Genomic DNA, 25,910 nt, shown 5'->3' with positions numbered 1-25,910 from the left:
ATATATAGAATGTGGACTCTCTTTATTTATTTTTTATAGCTTACAGTTTATTCACCGTTAGTCAGCACCTCTACACAAAGTCATTTATCTGGTTGTGCTCCTGCTCATCCTTTTTATTAGACTTCAGCGCTTTTCATAACAATCTAAAAGTGCTTCAAAAGCAAAAACATAAATAATACATATACATAATATTATCTCTATGTAGGCCAGTATGGCTAAAATAATAGCCTATGACAAAACAATGTATTGTTGTTTGAGGACAATGAGGACAATTTGAGGACAATGACACAGCTCATCGTCCATACAATGGTGGGATTATGAGTTTGGACGTTTCGCCTGAGCTCAGCAAAGGCCCGCAGGACAGTGTGCCTCGCGCGGCTGACGGGGCTCTTTGCTTTTTCCCTGCGCTCTTTCACGAAGGGGCCCCGGTGAAGGGAGCATTCAGGTGCTGGAGCCATAAATGAGCGATTTGGACGCCACATAAGCACTGAGTTTTCTAAATTACACACAGACTTTGGAGCACAGCCAAAATGCCCGGAACAAAAGGTATTTCTAAAGTAGTTTTTATGCTTTCATGTAGCCTACATATTTGTATTAGGCTATAGCATATTATTATTATTATTTTATAGAAAATAAATAATTATATATAAAGGCTTTTCTCAAGGCAGTGTATAATGTATTGAATTTAGGCCAATGCTATATTTGTGTTTTATTCTATTCATGAACTGTCAAAAGCTAAATGATGAATTTGGGACTATCCATCTAGATCAATTGGACTCAGTAATAAAGTAAAAGATAAAACGTGTTAAATTCCCTAAGTCTCCCCTACAGTCATAAATTGACTTGACTATGTGAACGTTATTGCAAAATTGAAAAGAAAATGCACCCTCTTCTTACCTGGATCATCATGAAGGGCACAGTTATTCTAAAGACTAATAAATCAACATTCTTTCATCATTTGCAGGTAACAAATCTGACAAGAAATCAGCTACCAAGGTAAGAACAAGAAACCAGTACATAGTTAGACATAGTTAGACATTCAAGTTTGAGTTTCTCAAAATTTAATTTCCCCCCATTTAATCTCCACAGCAACCTCAGAGTCCTAAGGAGCAACCGAAGAAAGCTGATCAGAAAGGAGATGATAACAAAAAGCAAGGAGGTAAGCATTAGACTAATCTAGGACCGAGGGTAGGAGCATCATGGTCTTTAAAACAGCCTCATGTACAAGGTTTCGTTTTCTAAGTTTAAGTGAACTCAATCCAGTCCTTGCTCTCAAAATGATTGGAGAGAGCTGGACCAAATTAATTACAGTTGGCTATCACTACCCATTGTTATGTGAGAAGCATGGCCTCTGTCTATTTCTGTGTTCCGTCCCCTCGCAGGACAGCCGAAGGGAGAGAAGCAATAATTTCCAGGCATTTGTGAAGATGGCTCTGGAGACTCTGCTGGGATCCTGCCGTCGCAAACATGGGGGTCCTTGGGGTAGGCAAGGCTGAAAAGCAGCCTCCCATCCTCTCCCCATCTCCCTTGGAACTGCATACAGGCCCCGTCTTGATACACAACTGTGCCCATTTGCTCTCACAAGGGCAGAAAGTGACCCAGATTTCCATCCATCAGTGATCCACTGTGTGTGACCTTTCTTCCCACCCTGTTTCCCCTCGCTCATTGTCTGATCTGGATTGTAGAACTTAGAAATGGACGGACACAGGGTCAAACCCAGCCAATGTTCTGAGCTTCCCCAGAAACTGAAAGCTTGACCACTCCCAATCTTTCCCTCTTCCCAACCAAAGTTCCTTATTTTGATCAAATGTCCAAACCATTCTTGTAAATAAACAAATAAATACTTTTTTCCTAAAACAGTTCAGCAGTTTCTTGTTGTTACATGTTCACACAATATATGTTTTTGAATGCCATGTAAGAACAGGTCTGCTTGGCAGAAATGGTTTACTTTAAGCTAGAATCCTTAGTTGCTAAATCCATTTTTGCACTTATAAATTTATGATATATACCCATTGATTCTTGAATATAACTTATAAATGCCTCATGAGCTTAGTTCAACTGTCACACTCTATGAGAACCCAACATATAAGCTTGTTTAACTCCAATGTTTGTAAACAACAAACCCTTTATAGCTTCAAAACATGGTTAAAAAATGTAATTTTGATATCATGGATAGTCAGTTCTTGCATCCATAGCTCTTTCTATTAATTTGAGAGTGGTTACATTTCTCCAGGTCCAACACTCAGCTTTCTACCGAAACAGAGGCGGGGTGACCACTTTGTTATTGTTTCAGTTAGCTTCCTTTAACAGTTCATGTTCTTCATAAGAACATGAACCAAAGTTTCACTGTGTATAGTCTCGCTATTGTTATTCTACTGCTGCTCCTTAATTACTTGTTACTTTTATTTATTTCTTTTATACATTTTTTAAAACTGCATTGTTGGTTAGGGGCTCGTAAGTAAGCATTTCACTGTACTGTACCTGTTGTATTCGGCGCATGTGACTAATAACATTTGATTGGATTTGACGATAGACAGTGATTACCGTTTGATAGAAAATGTATTAAAAAATATCACAGACCTCTCTCAGTAGCATCACACATATAGGTAAAAGTTTGACAAAAGGACAGTGGTGAAAGGTGGTTTGCTAATACTGTGCACATGTACATTGCATGAACCTTGTATTCTAAGGGAAAGCCTAGTAAATTACAGTATATGTTTGTGTAAGTTTCCAGTCACAGTTGTGTAACAGAAACCAACTGGAAACAAAAGTCCTTGTTGTTTCTGGACTGGCCCTCATTACATGAACCAAATGAGCAGTAGGTTTCAATGTCCAGCGTGTTCAGGAGCAGTAAGTATTCCATCATGAATTATTCATTTCCTTAAAAGCATGTTAAAAAGAGCAGCATGTTGAAAATGACCAAAGGCTTTGGTTACAGATGCAACTTCATTTTAAGTTATGCATTTTCATAATCAGCTTTAAAGCAACATGAAAAACCCTTACTGAGCAATTAAATACTTTTGTATTTTTGACTGAACTACAATAATGTGGTAGATATATCAGTTACATAGTTATTAACAGGAAAATTGAAAAAATGTCTCAAATTACACTAGGATGAAAAACATAGTATAAATGCACAAACAGCAATGTACACTTATTTCTATAAATTAAAAATAAAATTAAAAATACAAACATAATTTTCTATTAAAATCCACAAAGGAAATATGCTCTCATAATGCTGGTTTGTGTGGTCATAAAAAAAGGGTTTTTACATGCTCTACAAATGTAATAACTATGTAGGGTGTAATAACAAAATGTAGCTTTCGAATATGGAGGAAAAGGAAAATATTACTTTAATGGCGTATTACGGAATCACTTCTGAAAACTAGAGAACGGGTTCTTAGTTGTTCATCAAAGAGAGTGAATGATTGACCACTGTCATGCTAACAGGATGGGTATTGATTGAGAATCGCATGGAGATGTCTGATCCATATCTGCTGTTGGTCTATCTCGCCACAAGGGGTAGACAAATGCAGCAACTCAAACAAAACGATGTGATTAAGGAAGAGTGGAGCATTATTTCAAGAGTATCAAAAATAGTTTGTCACCAGCAGGTTACAGTAAGTAGATGAACTCGTCTCTTAGGTGGTGTCCTGAGCACTGTATGTTGGTATTGAGAAAATAGTTAATATACTGTCCATAGGGTGGTTGTGTGTACTCTTCAGTCCAATACAACTTCACAGTGCAGGAGTAGAGAGCCGGTCTTTCCTCAACAGGCTCACATTAATTTCCTCTTGTTATTGCTTCTCTTCTCTATATGTCTCTCTGTTCCCAGCTCTCTCTCGCTCCCTCTCCCTCACACATCTAGAGGATGATGCGGTAGAGCACCCAGCAGCCAAACGTCACCCAGTGGCTGGCCCAGCTCAGCTCCGACCACTTCTGAATGGTGTGGTTGGCCACGCCACTCTGTAGAGGGAGAAAACAGACATGGGTTTGAAATACCCAAATCAACCATAATGCTTTGTTCTAAAAGATCTGACGATGCTACGTGACATTGCATAATCAGAGTAATGTATGAGAGTTTGGCCATCTTATAGCTGAAAACCATTCAGTAAATAGTTACCTCCTCATCATCATCCATGTAGTCCACACTGGAGTTGAACAGAGAGCCCAGGTATGCCAGGTGGAAGACTGCCAGGGCACTGAAGGCTATATTAATAATGTACACCCACAGGGCCTGTGTGGATGGGAGAAGGAGAAGAAAGATCATGCTGTAATGCAAACATTCTTATTGAGGATTTTTTGGCATCAATATAAGAGTTATTGCGAAATGTTGTATGGTCCATTTGCATGTGAACAACACTGAAAAATCTTTAGACTTTACACAAGAAAATATCACTATGCATAAATAACACTTTTTATTTCTTATTAAACCATACCTTTTTGTTCTTGTGGGTGCAGTTTGGCTGACATTTCTTTGACAGAATACACGCGTTTAAAATGTCTGCCAGTCTCTTCCGCAAAACTGGAACAGAGGGTATGCAACAAAATTAGTCTCTGGCAGATCAAATAGAGGTCACAATGATTTATCCTATCACGCCTACTCAGCATTTGCTGTGCATTGTGCCACAGCCAAGTTTATTGTTTGATTAGTAATAAACAAACTCTGTATGTCACCTAAAGTTATTCTCCAGATGTAAATAATGTTATCCCTGGTAAAGTGGGTAACTGAAATAAAATTTGAACGTTTCATTTTTTTTTTTTTTATAGCAAGCCACTTCTTTTACAGACTTACCATGCTCAATATATGTAATGAACGCGAGAGACAGTAGTACTGCACCTAGGTGGAAGCTCAGACCCTAAAGGCCAAAGGAGACAATGGTAAGAAACGATCTCTTACACACTCATACTCACACCCACACCTGCTTGTGCATACTCACATGTAGAAGTGCACTGGCTGTGTATGTCACTAGGATGGCTGGAAAGGTTCCAAGGTTGCGAGCACTGGTAAAAACATCTGGGTGATCAGACAGAAACAGTTTTCAGGGGATCAAGTTTGTATTCCAGTTCAAAAAGAGCAACTGAGTGGGGATGTTTACTGCTTTAAATGTCATTGTAGAAGGACAATTGAGTTGGGATGTTTACTGCTTTAAATGTCATTGTAGAAGGACAACTGAGTGGGGATGTTTACTGCTTTAAATGTCATTGTAGAAGGACAACTGAGTGGGGATGTTTACTGCTTTAAATGTCATTGTAGAAGGACAACTGAGTTGGGATGTTTACTGCTTTAAATGTCATTGTAGAAGGACAACTGAGTTGGGATGTTTACTGCTTTAAATGTCATTATAGAAGGACAACTGAGTTGGGATGTTTACTGCTTTAAATGTCATTGTAGAAGGACAACTGAGTTGGGATGTTTACTGCTTTAAATGTCATTGTAGAAGGACAACTGAGTTGGGATGTTTACTGCTTTAAATGTCATTGTAGAAGGACAACTGAGTTGGGATGTTTACTGCTTTAAATGTCATTGTAGAAGGACAACTGAGTTGGGATGTTTACTGCTTTAAATGTCATTGTAGAAGGACAACTGAGTTGGGATGTTTACTGCTTTAAATGTCATTGTAGAAGGACAACTGAGTTGGGATGTTTACTGCTTTAAATGTCATTGTAGAAGGACAACTGAGTTGGGATGTTTACTGCTTTAAATGTCATTGTAGAAGGACAACTGAGTGGGGATGTTTACTGCTTTAAATGTCATTGTAGAAGGACAACTGAGTTGGGATGTTTACTGCTTTAAATGTCATTGTAGAAGGACAACTGAGTTGGGATGTTTACTGCTTTAAATGTCATTGTAGAAGGACAACTGTGAAAACAGGAGGAAAGAAACGCTGTGTTATTTGTTGTATGTAAGCTCACAATGCTGTAAATATGTTCTATTTCACAGAAAGCTTACAGGTATTGAGCCATCGGGACATGGGCAGATTCCATGAGGTGACCACCTCCACCATAGATCTGGGGAACTCCACATGAAGGGGCCAAGCAACAGTCATATCCCTGGAGAAGAAAACACAGGCATTTCAGTTGGACTGTTTGGGGGGGAAAGAGAACTAGGAGGGGGGGGGGGGGGGGGGGAAACAAACTATTTAACTTATGGCAAGTCTATGCCAAGCCTAGTCACCATGATGCTTCAATGCACTGACCATTTCAGGTTGTCTTTCTCTTCAGTAAAACCTGCTCCAGCCAGAGTGGTGCTGGTCTCACTCAGGTAACCCACAAAGTAGTTGCTGAAGTGGAAGGAGAGTGCATTCTCGTAGGCTAGGAGCCAGCTAAAGGTCAATGAAAGAAGGTTAGATTAGAAGACACTTGGCACAATTAAAGCCTCAAATCAAACTTATCAACAATTCAACTTTTCTATTTTAATATAAATTGCAAAAACATACAGTACCTTGCCACAGAACCTCTGTGCAGCAAACAATTGAAGGACAATTGTAATAATTTATCACCATTTCATTTTATTTCATACATTTAACTGATACAGACTCACATTTTTAAGTCTCATGGCATGAGTGGGCAGGGCAGAGACAGACAAGGTTGGGGGAATGATTGGTGTACAGACAAGGTTGGGGGAATGATTGGTGTACAGACAAGGTTGGGGGAATGATTGGTGTACAGACAAGGTTGGGGGAATGATTGGTGTACAGACATGGTTGGGGGAATGATTGGTGTACAGACATGGTTGGGGGAATGATTGGTGTACAGACAAGGTTGGGGGAATGATTGGTGTACAGACAAGGTTGGGGGAATGATTGGTGTACAGACAAGGTTGGGGGAATGATTGGTGTACAGACAAGGTTGGGGGAATGATTGGTGTACAGACATGGTTGGGGGAATGATTGGTGTACAGACATGGTTGGGGGAATGATTGGTGTACAGACAAGGTTGGGGGAATGATTGGTGTACAGACAAGGTTGGGGGAATGATTGGTGTACAGACAAGGTTGGGGGAATGATTGGTGTACAGACAAGGTTGGGGGAATGATTGGTGTACAGACATGGTTGGGGGAATGATTGGTGTACAGACAAGGTTGGGGGAATGATTGGTGTACAGACAAGGTTGGGGGAATGATTGGTGTACAGACAAGGTTGGGGGAATGATTGGTGTACAGACATGGTTGGGGGAATGATTGGTGTACAGACAAGGTTGGGGGAATGATTGGTGTACAGACAAGGTTGGGGGAATGATTGGTGTACAGACATGGTTGGGGGAATGATTGGTGTACAGACAAGGTTGGGGGAATGATTGGTGTACAGACATGGTTGGGGGAATGATTGGTGTACAGACAAGGTTGGGGGAATGATTGGTGTACAGACATGGTTGGGGGAATGATTGGTGTACAGACATGCAGGTGACAGGGAGGTGACACAGCTGCTGAGTTAGAAATGGACATGCAACATTAATTACAAAGACAGGTGGGGGATATTCTATCGTCATAATATCAGATAAATAATTACCTGATCTTCTGTTTTGTTTTGCTGGGGATAAAGCCCAGGCAAGACAAGACAATTTATTGAAAGGGAGAGGAAGAAACAAATAAGAATCAGCCCATTACACTACTGAAATACATTACTCAAATAGCTTTCCTACAAAAACATTTAGGGGGGAGTAAGGTTAGTTGAGCCAAAGGGGTAAATTGAGCCACCCTTGTTTCTAGGAAACCATACACAAAATGAATAATTTGACCAAATATTTAGGAAGATGTCATCATTTCATGGAGTCTGTGAAGGAAGAAACCACATGGAAAAAGTGGTAAGCAAGTTGGGTCCAAAAAACTGATTTTCACCAAGCCAAATTAATTTATTGTGTTAAGAGGTTTTATGATGTTTGTATCTAAACCAAAGTAGATAATTTAAAGATTATTCTATAAATCAGTTGGGGTCTCTATAAGCTTCAATATCAGGTCCTAAACCTAGCATGAAAGTGCATCCTTGTAGCTGTGTGGGATAATATATACAGTATATATATAAATGTTTGCCTTGGGGTAGGTTGAGCAAATTGAAGTGTTTTCTTCCCAGGCATAATGCAAGACATTATCACTGGCACATGAGATAACAACAGGGCCTGACCTATGATAAAAGTATATATATTTTTTTAAATACAAAGTATTTGTTAGGTGTTACGCCTAACAAACACATACTGAGCAGCACCTAACCCAAACCCTTACCCTAAACGGAGTATCCAAATCCCAACCCTCCCCATACACTGATACATCACACTCTTTCCCTTCTTTGAGTGCACCCCTCTCTTAAATCATGTTTTTTTATTGAAGTTTTGTTTTGACTCCTCTATTTTTTTGGTTTATTTTCATTTTTATAACTGTAAAGCGACTTTGGGTCCTTGAAAAGCGCTACATACCCCAAGTATTATTATTATTATTAAAAGATGCTTAAAATGTTGAAAATAAAAAAAGTGATTGTGATTGTGTTGAATTGTGTTTGGGAAATAAAGATATACATGGTTGTAAAAAGGTAGTGGCCATATTTCATTCAGTACAGAAATGTGTAGGCAACTTTAACTTACCCCATAGCCCGGCTAAGTTGTGCCAAGAGAACACTTTTTTTGGACAAGCTATGCTTCAAAACTGTAATGTTTAAATGTATTCTGATTATTTCCAGGTATACACTTCATTCTATAGCTAGAAGACTCCTGATATCTCCAGGAGTGATAAGTATATACACTGCTCAAAAAAATAAAGGGAACACTTAAACAACACAATGTAACTCCAAGTCAATCACACTTCTGTGAAATCAAACTGTCCACTTAGGAAGCAACACTGATTGACAATAAATTTCACATGCGGTTGTGCAAATGGAATAGACAACAGGTGGAAATTATAGGCAATTAGCAAGACACCCCCAATAAAGGAGTGGTTCTGCAGGTGGTGACCACAGACCACTTCTCAGTTCCTATGCTTCCTGGCTGATGTTTTGGTCACTTTTGAATGCTGGCGGTGCTTTCACTCTAGTGGTAGCATGAGACGGAGTCTACAACCCACACAAGTGGCTCAGGTAGTGCAGCTCATCCAGGATGGCACATCAATGCGAGCTGTGGCAAGAAGGTTTGCTGTGTCTGTCAGCGTAGTGTCCAGAGCACGGAGGCGCTACCAGGAGACAGGCCAGTACATCAGGAGACGTGGAGGAGGCCGTAGGAGGGCAACAACCCACCGCCTTTGTGCAAGGAGGAGCAGATGGAGCACTGCCAGAGCCCTGCAAAATGACCTCCAGCAGGCCACAAATGTGCATGTGTCTGATCAAACGGTCAGAAACAGACTCCATGAGGGTGGTATGAGGGCCCGACGTCCACAGGTGGGGGTTGTGCTTACAGCCCAACACCGTGCAGGACATTTGGCATTTGCCAGAGAACACCAAGATTGGCAAATTTGCCACTGGCGCCCTGTGCTCTTCACAGATGAAAGCAGGTTCACACTGAGCACATGTGACAGACGTGACAGAGTCTGGTGACGCCGTGGAGAACGTTCTGCTGCCTGCAACATCCTCCAGCATGACCGGTTTGGCGGTGGGTCAGTCATGGTGTGGGGTGGCATTTCTTTGGGGGGCCGCACAGCCCTCCATGTGCTCGCCAGAGGTAGCCTGACTGCCATTAGGTACCGAGATGAGATCCTCAGACCCCTTGTGAGACCATATGCTGGTGCGGTTGGCCCTGGGTTCCTCCTAATGCAAGACAATGCTAGACCTCATGTGGCTGGAGTGTGTCAGCAGTTCCTGCAAGAGGAAGGCATTGATGCTATGGACTGGCCCGCCCGTTCTCCAGACCTGAATCCAATTGAGCACATCTGGGATTTCATGTCTCGCTCCATCCACCAACGCCACGTTGCACCACAGACTGTCCAGGAGTTGGCGGATGCTTTAGTCCAGGTCTGGGAGGAGATCCCTCAGGAGACCATCCGCCACCTCATCAGGAGCATGCCCAGGCGTTGTAGGGAGGTCATACAGGCACATAGAGGCCACACACACTACTGAGCCTCATTTTGACTTGTTTTAAGGACATTACATCAAAGTTGGATCAGCCTGTAGTGTGGTTTTCCACTTTAATTTTGAGTGTGACTCCAAATCCAGACCTCCATGGGTTGCTAAATTTGATTTCCATTGATAATTTTGGTGTGATTTTGTTGTCAGCACATTCAACTATGTAAAGAAAAAAGTATTTAATAAGAATATTTCATTCATTCAGATCTAGGATGTGTTATTTTAGTGTTCCCTTTCTTTTTTTGAGCAGTGTATATTTTTTGTCTTTGTCTGTTTTGGTCTAGTACTGTCTTTTTGCTAGCTAGGGCCATCTACTTTAAGTGCTGCCTGTTTTCACGTGGCCTACTTGGTGTGTGAACTGCTGCCTGTTTTCCCAGTAGCCTACTTGGAGTGTGAACTGCTGCCTGTTTTCCCAGTAGGCTACTTGGAGTGTGAACTGCTGCCTGTTTTCCCAGTAGCCTACTTGGAGTGTGAACTGCTGCCTGTTTTCCCAGTAGGCTACTTGGTGTGTGAACTGCTGCCTGTTTTCCCAGTAGCCTACTTGGTGTGTGAACTGCTGACTGCTCATCATTTGCAGATAGTTGTTGACACAACCAGGATTAAGAGGCAGGGCAATTTGTGACTTGTTTTGGTAATCAGTGGCTGTATTGGAGAGGGAGTGGTTTCACCTCTCCTAGGCAATCAGCAATCAGTACAAGGAGGCGTGCTCTCCACCTCTGCAATTAGCAATTATTGTTAGTTATTCAGTCTCCCTTTTTAAAATGTATGTAGTTCTGTCCTTGAGCTGTCTATTAAGGTTCTGTATTATTTAATGTTTTGTGTGGACCCCAGGAAGAGTAGCTGCTGCTTTTGCAACAGCTAAGGGGATCCTAATAAAATACCCTGGTTTCCCAGCGGCAGCTGTAAGTGGCAGTTTTGTCACAAAACTAAGACCGTCGCTGAAACAAAGACTGTTTTGCCGAGTTGTTCTGTGGAGTTATTCGAGAAAGGAAAGAGAGGAAGGCTCCACACCACTCTCTCACCGGAGTATCTTAGCTTTGTCAACTGTGCATGTTTTCTATACCTGTTCGCACCTCTCACTGTAGGCGTTACAGACGCTCCCCACCCCTTAGCTGCAACATTTCTAATTTAGTGTACCCTGCGCCCACAACCCATGTGGAATTCCGGGTCTCTGGCAGCGTTTGGAACTGCCAATCTGCTGTGAAGTACACTGAGTTCATCTCAGCCCATGCTGCCCTTCAGTCCCTTGACTTGTTGGCACTGACAGAGACATGAATAACACCAGAGAACACTGCTACTCCAGCTGCTCTTTCTTCATCTGACTGTTTTCTTTCATAGTCTGAGAGCATCTGATCGTCGTGGTGGTGGCACAGGGCTACTAATTTCTCCTTAGTGGAGATTTTCTCTTTTCTCCATCTCTCACCTGTCCATCTCTTCATTGGAATTCCATGCTGTCACTGTCAATTGTCCACTCAAGCTTAACATTATTGTCATCTATCACCCACCTGGTGCCCTTGGAGAGTTTCTCAGTGAGCTTGACACCTTGATAAGCTGATTTCCCGACGATGGCTCACTACTCTTCGTGCTTGGCAACTTCAACCTCCCGACGTGTGCCTTCGATTCATTTCTTTCCAACTCTCTCTTTCCCCTCACCCTTTCCCAATCCCCTTCCAACTCACAAGGCAGGCAATACGCTTGACCTCATCTTTACTAGAGGCTGCTCACCTACTAATCTCACTGCAAACCCCCTCCAGGTCTCTGATCACTACTTTGTTTCCTTTTCTATCTCCCTTTCCTCCAACCCTAACCACTCAGCCCCTACCCAGATGACAATGCGCCGTTGCAATCTTCTCTCTCCCACGATCCTATCATCTCTCCCTTCTGCTAAATCCTTCTACCTCCTGTCTCCTGATTCTGCCTCTTCGACCCTACTCTCCACCCTTTACGCGTCCTATGACTCACTCTGTCCCCTTTCCTCCCGGCCTGGCTCAGCCTTCCCCTCCTGCTCCGTTACTGAGTGACTCCTTGCGAGCTTACAGAAAGGGCTGAAGGCAGCTGAGCGAAAATGGAGAGAACTAAACTTCCGGAGGACCTATCATCCTTTCACTCCCTCTCCACCTTCTCTTCCTCTGTATCTGCTGCTAAAGCCACTTTCTATCACTCTAAATTTCAAGCTTCTGCCTCGAACCCTAGGAAACTCTTTTCCACCTTCTCCTCCCTTCTGAATCCTCCACCCCTCCCCGCGGACGACTTTGTCAATCATAAAAGAAAAAAATGGTTGACGACATCCGCTACTCATTCACTCAGCCTATTGAGTCCACTGGTCTCACTCGCACAGAACTACCCTATGCCTTGACCTCTTTCTCCCCTCTCTCTCCAGATCACATTCTGCGACTAGTGAGCTCTGGCTGCCCGACAACCTGCCTGCTCTACCCCATCCGCTTCTCCCTTCCCAAGACCATCTCTGGAGATCTTCTCCCATTCCTCACTTCCCTCATGAACTCATCCCTGACCACTGGCTATGTCCCCTCTGACTTCAAAATGGCCTGAGTTGCTCCACACCTCAAGAAACCAACACTCAACATATCTGACATCAAAAACTATAGACCTGTATCCCTTCTTTCTTTTCTTTCCAAAATACTTGAGCATGCTGTCTCTGATCAACTCTCTCGTTTCTCTCTCAGAACGATCTTCTTGACCCTAACCAGTCAGGCTTCAAGACGGGTCACTCAACCGAGACTGCTCTTTTCTGTGTCCCGGACTCTTTGATTGCATTCTACCTGGCAGGCCACTCTACCAGGTGACGTGGAGAGGATCTGTGTCTGCACCACATACTCTCACTACTGGTGTCCCCCAGTGCTTGGTTCAAGGCCCTCTACTCTTCTCGCTATACACCAAGTTACTCATCTCCATCATATCCTCACATGGTCTCTTCTATCATTCCTATGCAGACACACTCAACTCCTTTTCTCCTTCCCCCCTTCTGACACCCAGGTGGCGACATGCATCTCTGTGTGCCTGACAGATATCTCAACTTGGATGTCGTACCTCAAGCTCAACTTCGACAAGACGGAACTGCTCTTCCTCCTGGGGAAGGCCTGCCTGCTCAAAGACCTCTCCATCATGGTTGACAACTCCAGTGTCACCTTCCTAGAGTGCAAAGAACCTTGGCGTGACCTGCACAACACCCTGTAGTTCTCTTCAAACATCAAAGCAGTGACAAGCTCCTGCAGGTTCATGCTCTACAACATCCGTAGAGTACGACCCTATCTCACACAGGAAGTGGCGCAGGTCCTAATCCAGGCACTTGTCCTTTCCCGTCTGGACTACTGCAACTCGCTGTTGACTGGGCTCCCCGCTTGTGCCATCAAACCCCTGCAACTTATCCAGAACGCAGCAGCCCGCCTGGTGTTCAACCTTTCCAAGTTCTCTCATGTTACCCTGCTCCTCCGCACACTCCACTGGCTTCCAGGTGAAGCTCACATCCACTACAAGACCATGGTTTTTGCCTACGGAGCAGCAAGAGGACCTGCCCCTCCCTACCTTCAGGCTATGCTCAAACCCTACGCCCAAACCCGAGGACTCCGTTCTGCCACCTCAGGTCCCTTGGCTCTCCCAACCCTATGGGGGGGCAGCTCCCGCACAGCCCAGTCCAAGCTCTTCTCTGTCCTGGCACCTCAATGGTGGAACCAGATTCCCCCTGAAGCTAGGACAGCAGAGTCCCTGCCCATCTTCTGAAACCCTACCTCTTCAAACAGTATTTTAATAAAATAATGCTCCTCCTCACCTTGACCCCCCCCCCCCCCCCCCCCCCCCCCCCTGCTAGCTCGGACTCTACTGATAGCTACATTATTGAGGAAAAATGTACTTTCCATGCATGTGATATGTGGTTGTCCCACCTAGTTATCTTAATTAAGATAAATGCTCTAAGTCTCTCTGGATAGGAGCGTCTGCTTTATTACTAAAATGGCTCAACTTAGCCCACTCTCCCCTATATTGCACTTTTTTTGGACGATCACAAACATCAATGTCTGTGGATGTTTTTTCTGACCTACAGTAAATTATTACAACAGCACTAAGAGGTTAGCTAATCCACGTACTTGTGTAGCAGCTTGTCCCCATAGATAGGGATGAAGTAAGGGAAAAGGTAGGGAGCAACACAATTCGAGATGACCAGACACAGTTGGCTCTTCACCCAGCTGACACACACTTTCCATATCCAGGAGAAGCTCTGAGGAAGAAGAAAACATCTATATACCATCTTTCTCTCTCTATTTCCTCCACCCATGTCCCCCCCTTATCCTAGCATAGTTAAACCAGACTAGTGAGTACAGCATTTAGTCTGGTTTAACCAGGATACCCTTATCTCTATACCAAGACAAGACTTAGTGCTGAACTCACCAGCTTGCGGCCCTCTATAGCCTCTCTGTAGCTGTTGAAGCTGATCCAGGGTCCGAAAATGACAGTTCCCACGAAGTAGATGTAGCCCATGAACTCCACAGGAGAGGGCACGTTGGTCACCACACCTCGGTCCAGGTCAAAGGCCAGAGAAATGGCCTTCATAGCTACCACCATCTGGGAACCTGCAGATACATACTGCAGTGAGTCTTCAAATATTAATTACAGTTGAAGTCGGAAGTTTACATACACTTAGGTTGGAGTCCTTAAAACTCGTTTTTCAACCACTCCACAAATTTCTTGTTAACAAACTATAGTTTTGGCAAGTCTACTTTGTGCGTGACACAAGTAATTTTTCCAACAATTGTTTACAGACAGGTTATTTCACTTATAATTCACTGTATCACAATTCCAGTGGGTCAGAAGTTTACATACACTAAGTTGACTGTGCCTTTAAACAGCTTGGAAAATTCCAGAAAATTATGTCATGGCTTTAGAAGCTTCTGATAGGCTAATTGACATCATTTGAGTCAATTGGAGGTGTACCTGTGGATGTATTTCAAGGCCTACCTTCAAACTCAGTGCCTCTTTGCTTGACATCATGGGAAAATCAAAAGAAATAAGCCAAGACCTCAGAAAAAATTGTAGACCTCCACACGTCTGGTTCATCCTTGGGAGCAATTTCCAAACGCCTGAAGGTACCACGTTCATCTGTACAAACAATAGTACGCAAGTATAAACACCATGGGACCACGCAGCCGTCATACTGCTCAGGAAGGAGACGCGTTCTGTCTCCTAGAGATGAACGTACCTTGGTGCGAAAAGTGCAACTCAATCCCAGAACAACAGCAAAGGAATTTGTGAAGATGCTGGAGGAAACGGGTACAAAAGTATCTATAGCCACAGTAAAACGAGTCCTATATCGACATAACCTGAAAGGCCGCTCAGTAAGGAAGAAGCCACTGCTTCAAAACCGCCATAAAAAAGCCAGACTACGGTTTGCAACTGCACATGGAGACAAAGATCGTACTTTTTGGAGAAATGTCCTCTGGTCTGATGAAACAAAAATTGAACTGTTTGGCCATAATGACCATCGTTATGTTTGGAGGAAAAAGGGGGAGGCTTGCAAGCCGAAGAACACCATCCCAACCGTGAAGCACGGGGGTGGCAGCATCATGTTGTGGGGGTGCTTTGCTGCAGGAGGGACTGGTGCACTTCACAAAATAGATCATGAGGAGGGAAAATTATGTGGATATATTGAAGCAACATCTCAAGACATCAGTCAGGAAGTTAAAGCTTGGTCGCAAATGGGTCTTCCAAATGGACAATGACCCCAAGCATACTTCCAAAGTTGTGGCAAAATGGCTTAAAGACAACAAAATCAAGGTATTGGAGTGGCCATCACAAAGCCCTGACCTCAATCCCATAGAAAATTTGTGGGCAGAACTGAAAAAGCGTGTGCGAGCAAGGAGGCTACACCAGCTTTGTCAGGAGGAATGGGCCAAAATTCACCCAACTTATTGTGGGAAGCTTGTGGAAGGCTACCCAAAACGTTTGACCCAAGTTAAACAATTTAAAGGCAATGCTACCAAATACTATTTGAGTGTATGTAAACTTCTGACCCACTGGGAATGTGATGAAAGAAATAAAAGCTGAAATAAATCATTCTCTCTACTATTATTCTGACATTTCACATTCTTAAAATAAAGTGGTGATCCTAACTGACCTAAGACAGGGAATTTTTTACTAGAATTAAATGTCAGGAATTGTGAAAAACTGAGTTTAAATGTATTTGGCTAAGGTGCATGTAAACTTCTGACTTCAACTGTAAATGTTTTCATTAATACCGTGAAAACATTGTTTGTAGCAGGGGTTGGAACCAAAATATTTTTGTATCGTTTCGTTTTGAACAGGATAATTTTTTCTCTCTCGTTCCGACCAGCAAAATAAAGATCTGAACCGGTTCGAACCAAAAAAAGTAACGGTTTATATCGTTCCTTTCTGTTACTTTTTAAACCTATTAAATCTCTTTATTTAAAAAATTTAGGTCGACATTAAATTACTTCACCAATCATGCGAGCAAGCTATAGCTCAGTGAGTTGTTTTATATGCGTGATGGAAAGACAAGTGTAGGGTGCAAAATGCAACTTACATTTTGCAGGTGGGGAAAGAGCGAGAGAGGGTGGAGGAGGAAGTTTGGCTTGAAGCGCTGGGCATCTTGTAATGACATGCATTATCTGAATTAGACCCACAGAATTATACCTACGGAGGAGTGACTTCTATGGAGGAACTTTGAAAGTCTTTGAACTTCAGAGTTGGCCTAATGTTGGACAAGAGAAGTTAGCTAGCTAACAAGCTTGTATGTGCAAAGAGGCACCAGAATTAAAAACACATCTTACTTTTTTGTAGTTAATAAAGCCAATGTGATAACTATAGTATTCCTAACTATCACTAAAAAAAGTTAATAAATTCTTCTCTAATTAAAAATCTCTCTCCTCCTGAATCTCACTTGTAACATCTGTAGGCTACAGCTATGCTTTGGAGGGGGAGGTGCAGTTAGCCTACACACACTGGCAAAGAGTTTCAGCTGGCAGGCACATTGGAAGAATTTTCTGATTGGCAGAGGGGGGCTTTGCATAGGTGTCTTGTTGCGTTTTTTTGTGGGACTGGGAAAAAATTCCCGGAATGTAAAAGAGCGCTATTAACTGGTTCCAATGCTTTTAAAATAAAGGTTCTGTGCCGGAACAGTATAGATCACTTTCGTTCCTGGTTTTGATTCTGTTCCTTGAAAAAATATAAACCGGTTCAAACTCCTGGTTTGTAGTGTATATTCACACTGAGTGTAAGTATCAACCTCTCATTTTGTGCCAGGTGGTGGTGTCCATCATATGCATCTCTCTGGAAGGAACAGGGGAGAGTAGACTGATTAGACAACCATTTTCAATGCACTTTGAGGGATTTGATCACTGGCTGTTATCATCCATTCTCTTTACTCAAACAGGCATCTGATGTTACCTGGTAACAGATCTACCTACCCCATGAGCAGGTAGATGAGGACGGTGATGGAGAGGAAGGTGGCCCGGTTACTGGAGTGCCGACAGAGGAAGAGGATGAGGTAGCATAGTAGACTGAGCAGCACCACCCACACCATGTGGAGCTCAAAGAACAGGTACAGGGTGTAGAACCCTCCTGCCACGGTGCTCAGGTGTTTCACATAAGAGGGGAGGCCTGACCAGGGGAACAAGACAACAAAAACAACAGCACACACAGAAGAGAATGAGAACATGTAGTAGTAGACATTAGTAGAACATACATGTAATTATTCAGTTCTATATAATTTCTCAAATGTCATAATCAAAATCACTCTCCTATGACTCATCATGTTCTGTCGTTACCAGGAGCTCTGTTATATTCCAAAAGTCACATTTCACACAAAGAAATGCAAAATCTCACCCAGAATCCAGAGAAGTCGGCATAGAAGGCAGATGACCAGAAGCTGCCAGACCTGCTCCAGGCCCTGCTGAGCGGTGGGCAGAAGACAGCCCTCCGCAAGCTCATGGAAGAACTCCTGTCGGCTGAAGGACCCCATCACGCCATGCACAGGACCTTAGAAAGACAGTGGGGAAATAATAACGAGGAAGTATGTTCTAATAGGCAACATTACACATTAAAATGTATAAGTTCCAATGGAAATAACAGACGTGACCACCACTCTTCTTTCTTTGTGCATGCCGACAATGGCAGTGATACACAATGCATCACGATTGACACATCTGTGCACCCTGCTGCAGGGGCATTACCAGACCTTGATAAGGAAAATGCATGATAAGCAGTTTTATTCCATTATAGGAGCAAGTAGACTGGTTCCAATTAAACGTGTAAAAGGTAAAAGGTGGTGTATTGAGTGATAGGACAGTGAGTGGCACTGGTGCAGCTGTGTACATCATGGAGTGAGTACCAGGCAATCTGCTAAATCAATGTCGGCTAAATCATAAATTCGCCCAGATAATCTACTACAAACTGACATGTTTACGTAATTTCGCAATTTAAAAAAAACTATTTGAATGCTAGTTTACAAGGACCAACTCACATGTAGCTAGCTAGCAAGGCTAGCAGTGCATTCCAAATCCTGCTTCGTCCTGATCCGCAGTGCAGTTTTCACACTACGCTTGGTATTTGCAAAGGTCGTAACTATAGACCTCCACTATTGTGCTTAGTTGAAAACATGATCTATTTGCTATTAAATTAATTCACTGACCATGCTTTCCCCATCAATCATCAGACATGATCAGATAATAAAATAGCTAGTGGCTGGATAGCCAGCCGAGCCCCACGTTCAACGAGACTCATTATTCCACACTTCACTTGCTTAAATTGTTTTGAGTTAAATAATGGGTCTTACCTTCAAACCAACCCTTCAACTAGCTGTTGTGTAAAATGGGTCTACGCGTCCGTTTATTCTCTCTGTAGCCACTTGACACTATAATGTACTTCACGCACTCTCGTTCCTGATGCTGACACCAAACTCCAGGTCACAGCATCAGCAGCAGTCGCTTCAGCCATGCATGCAGCCAGTGATACTCTACGAATGGATTAACCAATCAACTGCGTCGTTTTGGAGGAATCAGCCAATGATTGTAGTCGGTTGCTCCGATACAGATAGCTAACAAATCAACTGCAATTGTTCAGAGGTGGCTGACTCTTGTCTATACCCAATCACAAAGGGTACATAATGTTACCGGTATTATGCGACCAATGGGATGTATACGCCAAAAAATGTGCGGTGCCTGCCAATGACGGGATTCGATTATCTGGCCCCGGTTACCCCGGTGGAAATTGCACTGGTGAAAAGTGATAGCATTCGTTTTGGAACCGGGCTACCACCCGGGCGTGAGCCAGGTGAGGTGCCCGTTCAAAACCCACAGCGAAACCTAGGCAAGATTAAGCACGTGGAGTAATGAGTAGGATTCCGTGTTCACATGCAAAAGTGGTTACTTTTGATAAAAACACTTTATCTGCCATCCCAATGAAAACTAGTTTGAAAATTCTAACATACTTTATGGAAAATAGAAGTGTTTCTGACCTATGTAACGTTCTGCCTAGTTGACGTCATGACCATGAGACGCAATTACTGTTAGATTTGAAAGGTTGCCCTTCACTCACCGCTTTTGCCCGTTCCCGTCGAGGGCCATAGACCGGTGCACTAAGACTCATATTAATATAACTCCCTCAATATCATGTATTTGCAAACGCTTTCAAGGGACAGGGCTTTGTCCCAGACAATCCTTACAGAACAAAGTTTATACAGATCAAAATTGATTAGCAAAAAATCTAAGTAGTGAGTAAAGTAGTAACTCTACTGTGGCGGTGGTAGACCAGGGAATATCAGATTAGAATGACAATATCTGCGGTTTCTGAAGGTAACTATAACGACAATCTAAATTCAGTCTAACCAATATTTACATCAGAGATATGAGTCAACATGGGGCCCTAGATTGTCATGTTTACACAAGCAGATTTTAGTGTTTACCTCTTGTTGTAAAACAAGGATAACATATGGAGCAGACGCGTGCCTCTTTAAAAATAGACTCAGCGAAATGACGTTGCAACGCAGATATTGTGCGAGATGCAAGACTTCTTCTCAGTCACACACAGCATGGGCAGGGGTTCGCGTCACGTTGTTACTGTGTGTTAGCCATGGGACCAAACAGGGGAGAAGTTGAGCTGTGCGCTTCAAAGCTCTTAGTTGTTGCGGAAATTGACCCACTTTGAGGTTTACGTTCTGCACCTACTTCATTTCAGATTCTACCTTTAATTAACATATTCTAATAGTGAAGATAAGTGTCATCAAGATAAGTGATACACGGCTGCTGTAATACAGAGCCTGATACAAAAGGACTTTACAGTTAAGGTTAGGTATTTGGATGTTAGCTGCAATACTTAAAGCCAAGTGAATCAATATATTTCTAGGCATGCTTACATTCACTTTAAAATGAGTTTCTTGTGACATGAAAAACAAATACCTGGAAAGTGTCAATAATAAAGACAAATGCAATAAATGTGTAAGTAATCCTATTATCAATTAAAAAATACATTTACAATCAGCCTGAGGTAGTTATGCAGAATTCAACTGGAGACGTATCATTTCGACATACATAGACTTTGTTACCCAAATTTAACAACACTGTCCACATTACACAGACTACAGATATAGGGATTCACTTGTTCTTATGACAGGTACATTTTGTAATTAATCAACAGCAATGCATCTGATTATTTATGCGTACATAAATTGGTGAAGTTCAATTTCTGGCCAACTCAATGGTTAAGGCCCAGAGAGAAACCCTACAGGCCTTTTTGAACATAATCTAAAAAGCAGATGAACATTATTTGATATGGAAATACATTTTGATGTGCCACATCAGAGGAGTTAACTAGTTTAATAGCATGTCATTTAATAATGCATGGACACTAGCCCTTACATGGCAATGGATCAAAAGAACTGAATGAATCATAACTCAAAAATGTATATATTCTATTCTAATACAAAAAAATAGTCAAGATCTCAAAAGCAAAACCATAACATTTCAGAGGACAGTTAATCACTTGAAATGCTTGACAGAATGTTTCAAAATCATGATCAATTGTGGAAAGTTATTTTCTCAAACTCATGAAGGAATAAATACCAAAATCATGATGCGAGGCAAAACAAGTGTTTCAAGGTATAACTCCTTTCTGAAACAGCGTCCACATCGGTGGAGATGAAACAAAACAAGTGTTTCATGGTATAACTCCTTTCTGAAACAGCGTCCACATCGGTGGAGATGAAACAAAACAAGTGTTTCATGGTATAACTCCTTTCTGAAACAGCGTCCACATCGGTGGAGATGAAACAAAATAAACATATTTTTTAAAATCATGATCGGACTAATTATCCCATTTGTTTTATCATCATTTGGGATCATATAATAACCTCAATGTCATAAGCAACTTTTTGCAATTTTTCTCCTTTAGTTAACAACACAGGCCAAAGTTCCTCTTGACGCACATAATTAACTTTCTCTGCTGGGCCTGGATGTTTGACTCTACTCCTCTTTTTCTTCTTTTTAGAATGATCATGTTTAGTTGAGAGATCATGGCTCTTCTTATTAAGCTTCTTGTTGAGCTTCTTGTTAAGCTTCTTAAGCTGCTTGGGTGTGAGTGTGACCTGAATGGGAGGTGTTGGTTGCATCGTGGACGTGGACTCAAACCCAGGTCGAGGCTCGAGGTCGGGTCTGGGTATGCCCCTGGGGTACTCGTGACGCTGGCAGAAGAGCACCCCACATTTCCGGCAGCGGTACGCCTCTTCTTTGGCATGGATGGTTTGGTGACGCTTCAGGTTGTGGTGTGTGGTGAACGAGCGCTCACACTGGTCGCAGGGAAAGGGGCGCTCCCCAGTGTGAACACGCTGGTGCTCAGTGTAGTGGCTGCGGCTCAGGAAACGTTTCCCACACACACCACAGGGAAAGGGCCTTTCTTCGTCATGGAACTGTTTGTGTCTCACCATCTGAGGAAAAGAGAAGTAGTTCTGGCCGCACACCTCACAGGTAAATCCTCCAACTGGATTGGCGCTGTACGAAGGTGGCAATAGCAGAGTGGGTGGCCGCTTGTACGGCTTCAGGGAAGGTTCTGGTACAATTAAAGGAGTCGATGGGGCAATCCGTTTTTGTACTTTCAGGTTACCAGTAGATTCGTTTTGAAGAATCGCCATTGCAGCCTCACGCACTTTGAAAACCGCAGCACCTGCTGCAGCCCTCTTACCCAGCCCATTGGTCCCAGTTTCCTGGTCAGCCATGTCTACTCCACTCAGGACCCTGGCAAAGCAATGAGTCAGAAATATAGATCAGAGGTCAATAAAAATCATTAGGGACAGAAACCTCTGAAGTACAGTAAAAAAGAGTTGATTGGCTTGATGTTAGCAGAGAAACACAAGTTCCCATACTATAGCAAATATAATTTTCTTTACAATTTGTAATAGTTCAATGTAGCTAGCTAACATTGAGCCATTTTTTACCCGGCTAGCTACCCAGTGCATCTTCTTACCTCCAGATAGCCCAGAGGCCAGTAGATGGCAATATTGAATCGTTTGATCTTACCGTCCAAAGGGACTGCATGCAGCCGGCTATAAACTTGTATCCCCATGGACTGGTTCGTACACAAAACATTCTCCATTCAGGCTGCAAAGGCATAATTTCCCTCCTTAACTGGATTTAATGGCAAGAAGGTGGGAAATATGTTCATCATTTCTTTATGAAACACCATTTTACACCACCATGCTAGAGTTTAAATGCCAGTCCTGGATGTTGCATATCACGTTCTGCCAATCAGGTTGTAGCAGTCGGTTTACTCTTGGGCTGCGGTACAATCGTGTTATTTTTACCCCCTCAACCCTCGCACTAGCTACTTTTCCTCGGGGGAAACCCAGTTGAAACTGGATGCAATTTGGTTGCCATCTTAAGTGATTGGGGTTGATATGACCCACAATTCAATGCAAACAGTAGTGACGTGTCAAACGTCGGTGGCCGTGAAGTGTCAAATGTAATCAACGCTGCATTTTTCGGCATTCGAGAAAAAATTACAATGCTAGCTTGCAAGCAAAAAAATTATATAATATTATAAATGAAAGATTTTAGCGGTGGCCAATGGCAATATGATGTTCAAAGTGTCCGACTCAGTGGGGAGCCTATAAAGCGTAGCTAGCTAGCTTCATAAACATTTTTGGGGAATTCTGAAATTTATTTGGAATAAATTACCGAAATATAAAACTAGCTAGCCAGCTATTTCTTTCCGCCTTCGCCATAAAAATCTTTTTAAGGAGTAAGTCGAAGCATTTTCACCCTGAATGAAGAATGTAGATAAAACAAACTGGTCCACAGGGGATATGAGTGTATAGCCGACTGCATGCAGTCCCTTTGGACGGTAAGATGAAACGACTCAATATCGCCATCTGCCGGCCTGGGCTAACCTTCAGTAAACTCACATACTTGCTAACTACATACAAACACTGCAAATTGGTTGTATCCGGCTATCTAGTAAAATAATGTGGAAAGTAGCTAGTTAGGAAAGTTAACATTCATGATGGCTCGTTCTGCTAATAATAGCTAACGTTAGCTCATGTGACTTTTTCAAAAGATAATTTCTGGACCATCAATACTTGAACATTTGCCATTCATATAACGTTACGCAAATAGTATACAACGGGTGGCAGTAAATAGAAAACTACTTACAGAAAATAACGTTTAAATGTATAAAGTTCTCGGATGAAATTTCACAAATAGGCAAACTAGTCAAATTTCATGGCAGTCTTCTTGAGCGCTTTTTGCATGTAAGGTGCAACACCAACACATCCCGCTAGAAACATAAGCACCCAATTTAGTTCCTACATTACTGTAACTCTGTAATAATTATGAATCCTACCAAAAAATATCTATCATGATGTGGATCAATAAGGTTTAAAAAAATAAATAATTATATATATGTGAACACCTGCAACCTTGCCGTGAAAGTGTACTTTGTCATTACTATATGTGTTTGAGATCATCAATTCTGCTCAGTTGCTGAAGTAAGTATGATGGATTTGAGTAGCCTAACTATCGCCATGATGTTCTGAAATTAAATCTGTGAAAACCCATAGACAAGGATTTTGGTAGAAAATATAATTTAATCAAAATGTTCAATCTTCTTAAAAAGTCTCTCACTCAAAAGTGGTGCTTGATGAAGTTCTTCAGAAATTCTGCCAGGTGTCACTGTTGTCTGCAGAATAGCCTACAAACGATTTGGAAAAGAATAGATCATTCATTTACTCCAAATAATTTAGGATTACACATAATTTACTTATGACCCAGATGAAACAGTGATGTAAATAGAGGAAGCAGTGGTGGGCACTAATACTTTTGTGTATAAACATAGACATACACTACAAAACCCTAATAGTGAGTTGCACCTCATTTTGCCTTCAGAACAGCCTCAATTCCTCGGAGCATCTACTCTACAAGGTGTCGAAAGCATTCCACAGGGATGCTAGCCCATGTTGACTCCAATGCTTCCCAAAGTTGTGTCAAGTTGGCTGGATGTCCTATAGGTGGTGGACCATTCTTGATACACACGTAAAACTGTTGAGCGTGAAAAACCCAGCAGCATTACAGTTCTTGACTCACTCAAACCGGTGCGCCTGGCACTTACTACCATACCCCGTTCAAAGGCACTAAAATATTTTGTCTTGCCCATTCACCATGTGAATGGCACACATGCACAATCCATGTCTCATTTACATTTACATTTAAGTCATTTAGCAGACGCTCTTATCCAGAGCGACTTACAAATTGGCTCTTATCCAGAGCGACTTACAAATTGGACTCGGTCTCAATTGTCTCAAGGCTCAAAAATGCTTATTTAACCTGTCTCCTCCCCTTCCTCTACGTGGATTTAACATGTGACATCTATAAGGGATCACTGCTTTCACCTGCATTCACCTGGTCAGTCTATGTCATGAAAAGAGCAGGTGTTCCTGATGTTTTGTACACTCAGTGTATATAATGGGTATTTCAGATGGTGTATGTGCGTATGCTTGCGTGCATGTGTGTTTGAATGAGAGAGAGACACAGTGTCATTATATAGAGATCCAGTTTTTGGTGGCCATTGCTATTTTATGCGAGAAGGAAAGAGGTCAATGATGAATGATAGGGGTAGGTTAACACCACCCCTCTCCACCTATGCCCCGGGTGATAGACTGCACTCCAGACACAAGTGTGGAAATTGATCTATCATGCTGCTTCTGAGAGTTAAATCAATATCTGTTTCATTTTTTTCTCATTGCAGTGCTGAGAGAAACAGCAGACCCCTGTTGACACTAGTCTAGTACAAACCTGTATTTTACTCTACTGTACCATTCTGTGTGAGATATTATCTACTGGGTGTGTTCGCTGTGGAGAGACTTGATGAGACGCATAGAGAATCTGAGTCTTGTAGAGTATGGTGTGTGTGTGTGTGTGTGTTTCTGAATTGGCTATTTAAATACACTATATACAAAAGTACACACCTTCAAATTAGTGGATTTTGCTATTTCAGCTACAACCGTTGCTGACAGGTGTATAAAATCGAGCACACAGCCATGCAATCTCCATAGACAAACATTGTCAGTAGAATGGCCTTACTGAAGAGCTCAGTGACTTTAAACGTGGCATCGTCATAGGATGCCACCTTTCCGACAAGTCAGTTTGTCAAATTTCTGCACTGCTAGAGCTGCCCTGGTCAGCTGTAAGTGATGTTATTGTGAAGTGGAAACGTCTAGGAGCGACAATGGCTCAGCATGCAAAGTGTTAGGCCACACAGGCTCACATAACGGGACCGCCAAGTACTGAAGAGCGTAGTGCGTAAAAATTGTCACCGTCTGGCAGTCCGACAGACGAATCGGGGTTTGGCGGATGCGAG

At 42.4% G+C, this 25,910-nt stretch overlaps 2 protein-coding genes across 3 annotated transcripts; both read right to left on the bottom strand.

Annotated features, from left to right (window-relative positions):
• Positions 1 to 3,116: 3,116 nt before the first annotated feature.
• LOC120060691 (protein-serine O-palmitoleoyltransferase porcupine-like) lies at positions 3,117 to 18,030 on the bottom strand. 2 transcript variants are annotated; one of them, XM_039010091.1, is made up of 13 exons: positions 17,895 to 18,030; positions 17,477 to 17,669; positions 17,296 to 17,339; positions 14,445 to 14,626; positions 14,144 to 14,274; positions 7,512 to 7,532; positions 6,201 to 6,326; positions 5,954 to 6,054; positions 4,941 to 5,017; positions 4,796 to 4,859; positions 4,440 to 4,525; positions 4,124 to 4,237; positions 3,117 to 3,966 (listed from the first exon to the last, which is right to left on the bottom strand). In XM_039010091.1, the coding sequence occupies exons 1-13, from the start codon at positions 18,028 to 18,030 to the stop codon at positions 3,865 to 3,867; spliced, it is 1,377 nt and encodes a 458-aa protein (XP_038866019.1). In that variant the 3' UTR covers positions 3,117 to 3,864. The 2 variants fall into 2 exon arrangements, with proteins under 2 accessions (XP_038866019.1, XP_038866020.1); XM_039010092.1 differs by lacking the exon at positions 7,512 to 7,532.
• Positions 18,031 to 20,537: 2,507 nt separating this feature from the next.
• Positions 20,538 to 23,795, bottom strand: LOC120060689 (zinc finger protein 429-like). The gene is made up of 2 exons (XM_039010090.1): positions 23,708 to 23,795; positions 20,538 to 22,294 (listed from the first exon to the last, which is right to left on the bottom strand). The coding sequence occupies exon 2, from the start codon at positions 22,273 to 22,275 to the stop codon at positions 21,403 to 21,405; it is 873 nt and encodes a 290-aa protein (XP_038866018.1). The 5' UTR covers positions 22,276 to 22,294; positions 23,708 to 23,795; the 3' UTR covers positions 20,538 to 21,402.
• Between the last annotated feature and the right edge of the window lie 2,115 nt (positions 23,796 to 25,910).

The sequence above is a fragment of the Salvelinus namaycush genome, chromosome 16 (assembly GCF_016432855.1).
Source record: "Salvelinus namaycush isolate Seneca chromosome 16, SaNama_1.0, whole genome shotgun sequence".
NCBI classification, from domain to species: domain Eukaryota; kingdom Metazoa; phylum Chordata; class Actinopteri; order Salmoniformes; family Salmonidae; genus Salvelinus; species Salvelinus namaycush.
This window is presented reverse-complemented; position numbering and strand designations above follow the sequence as displayed.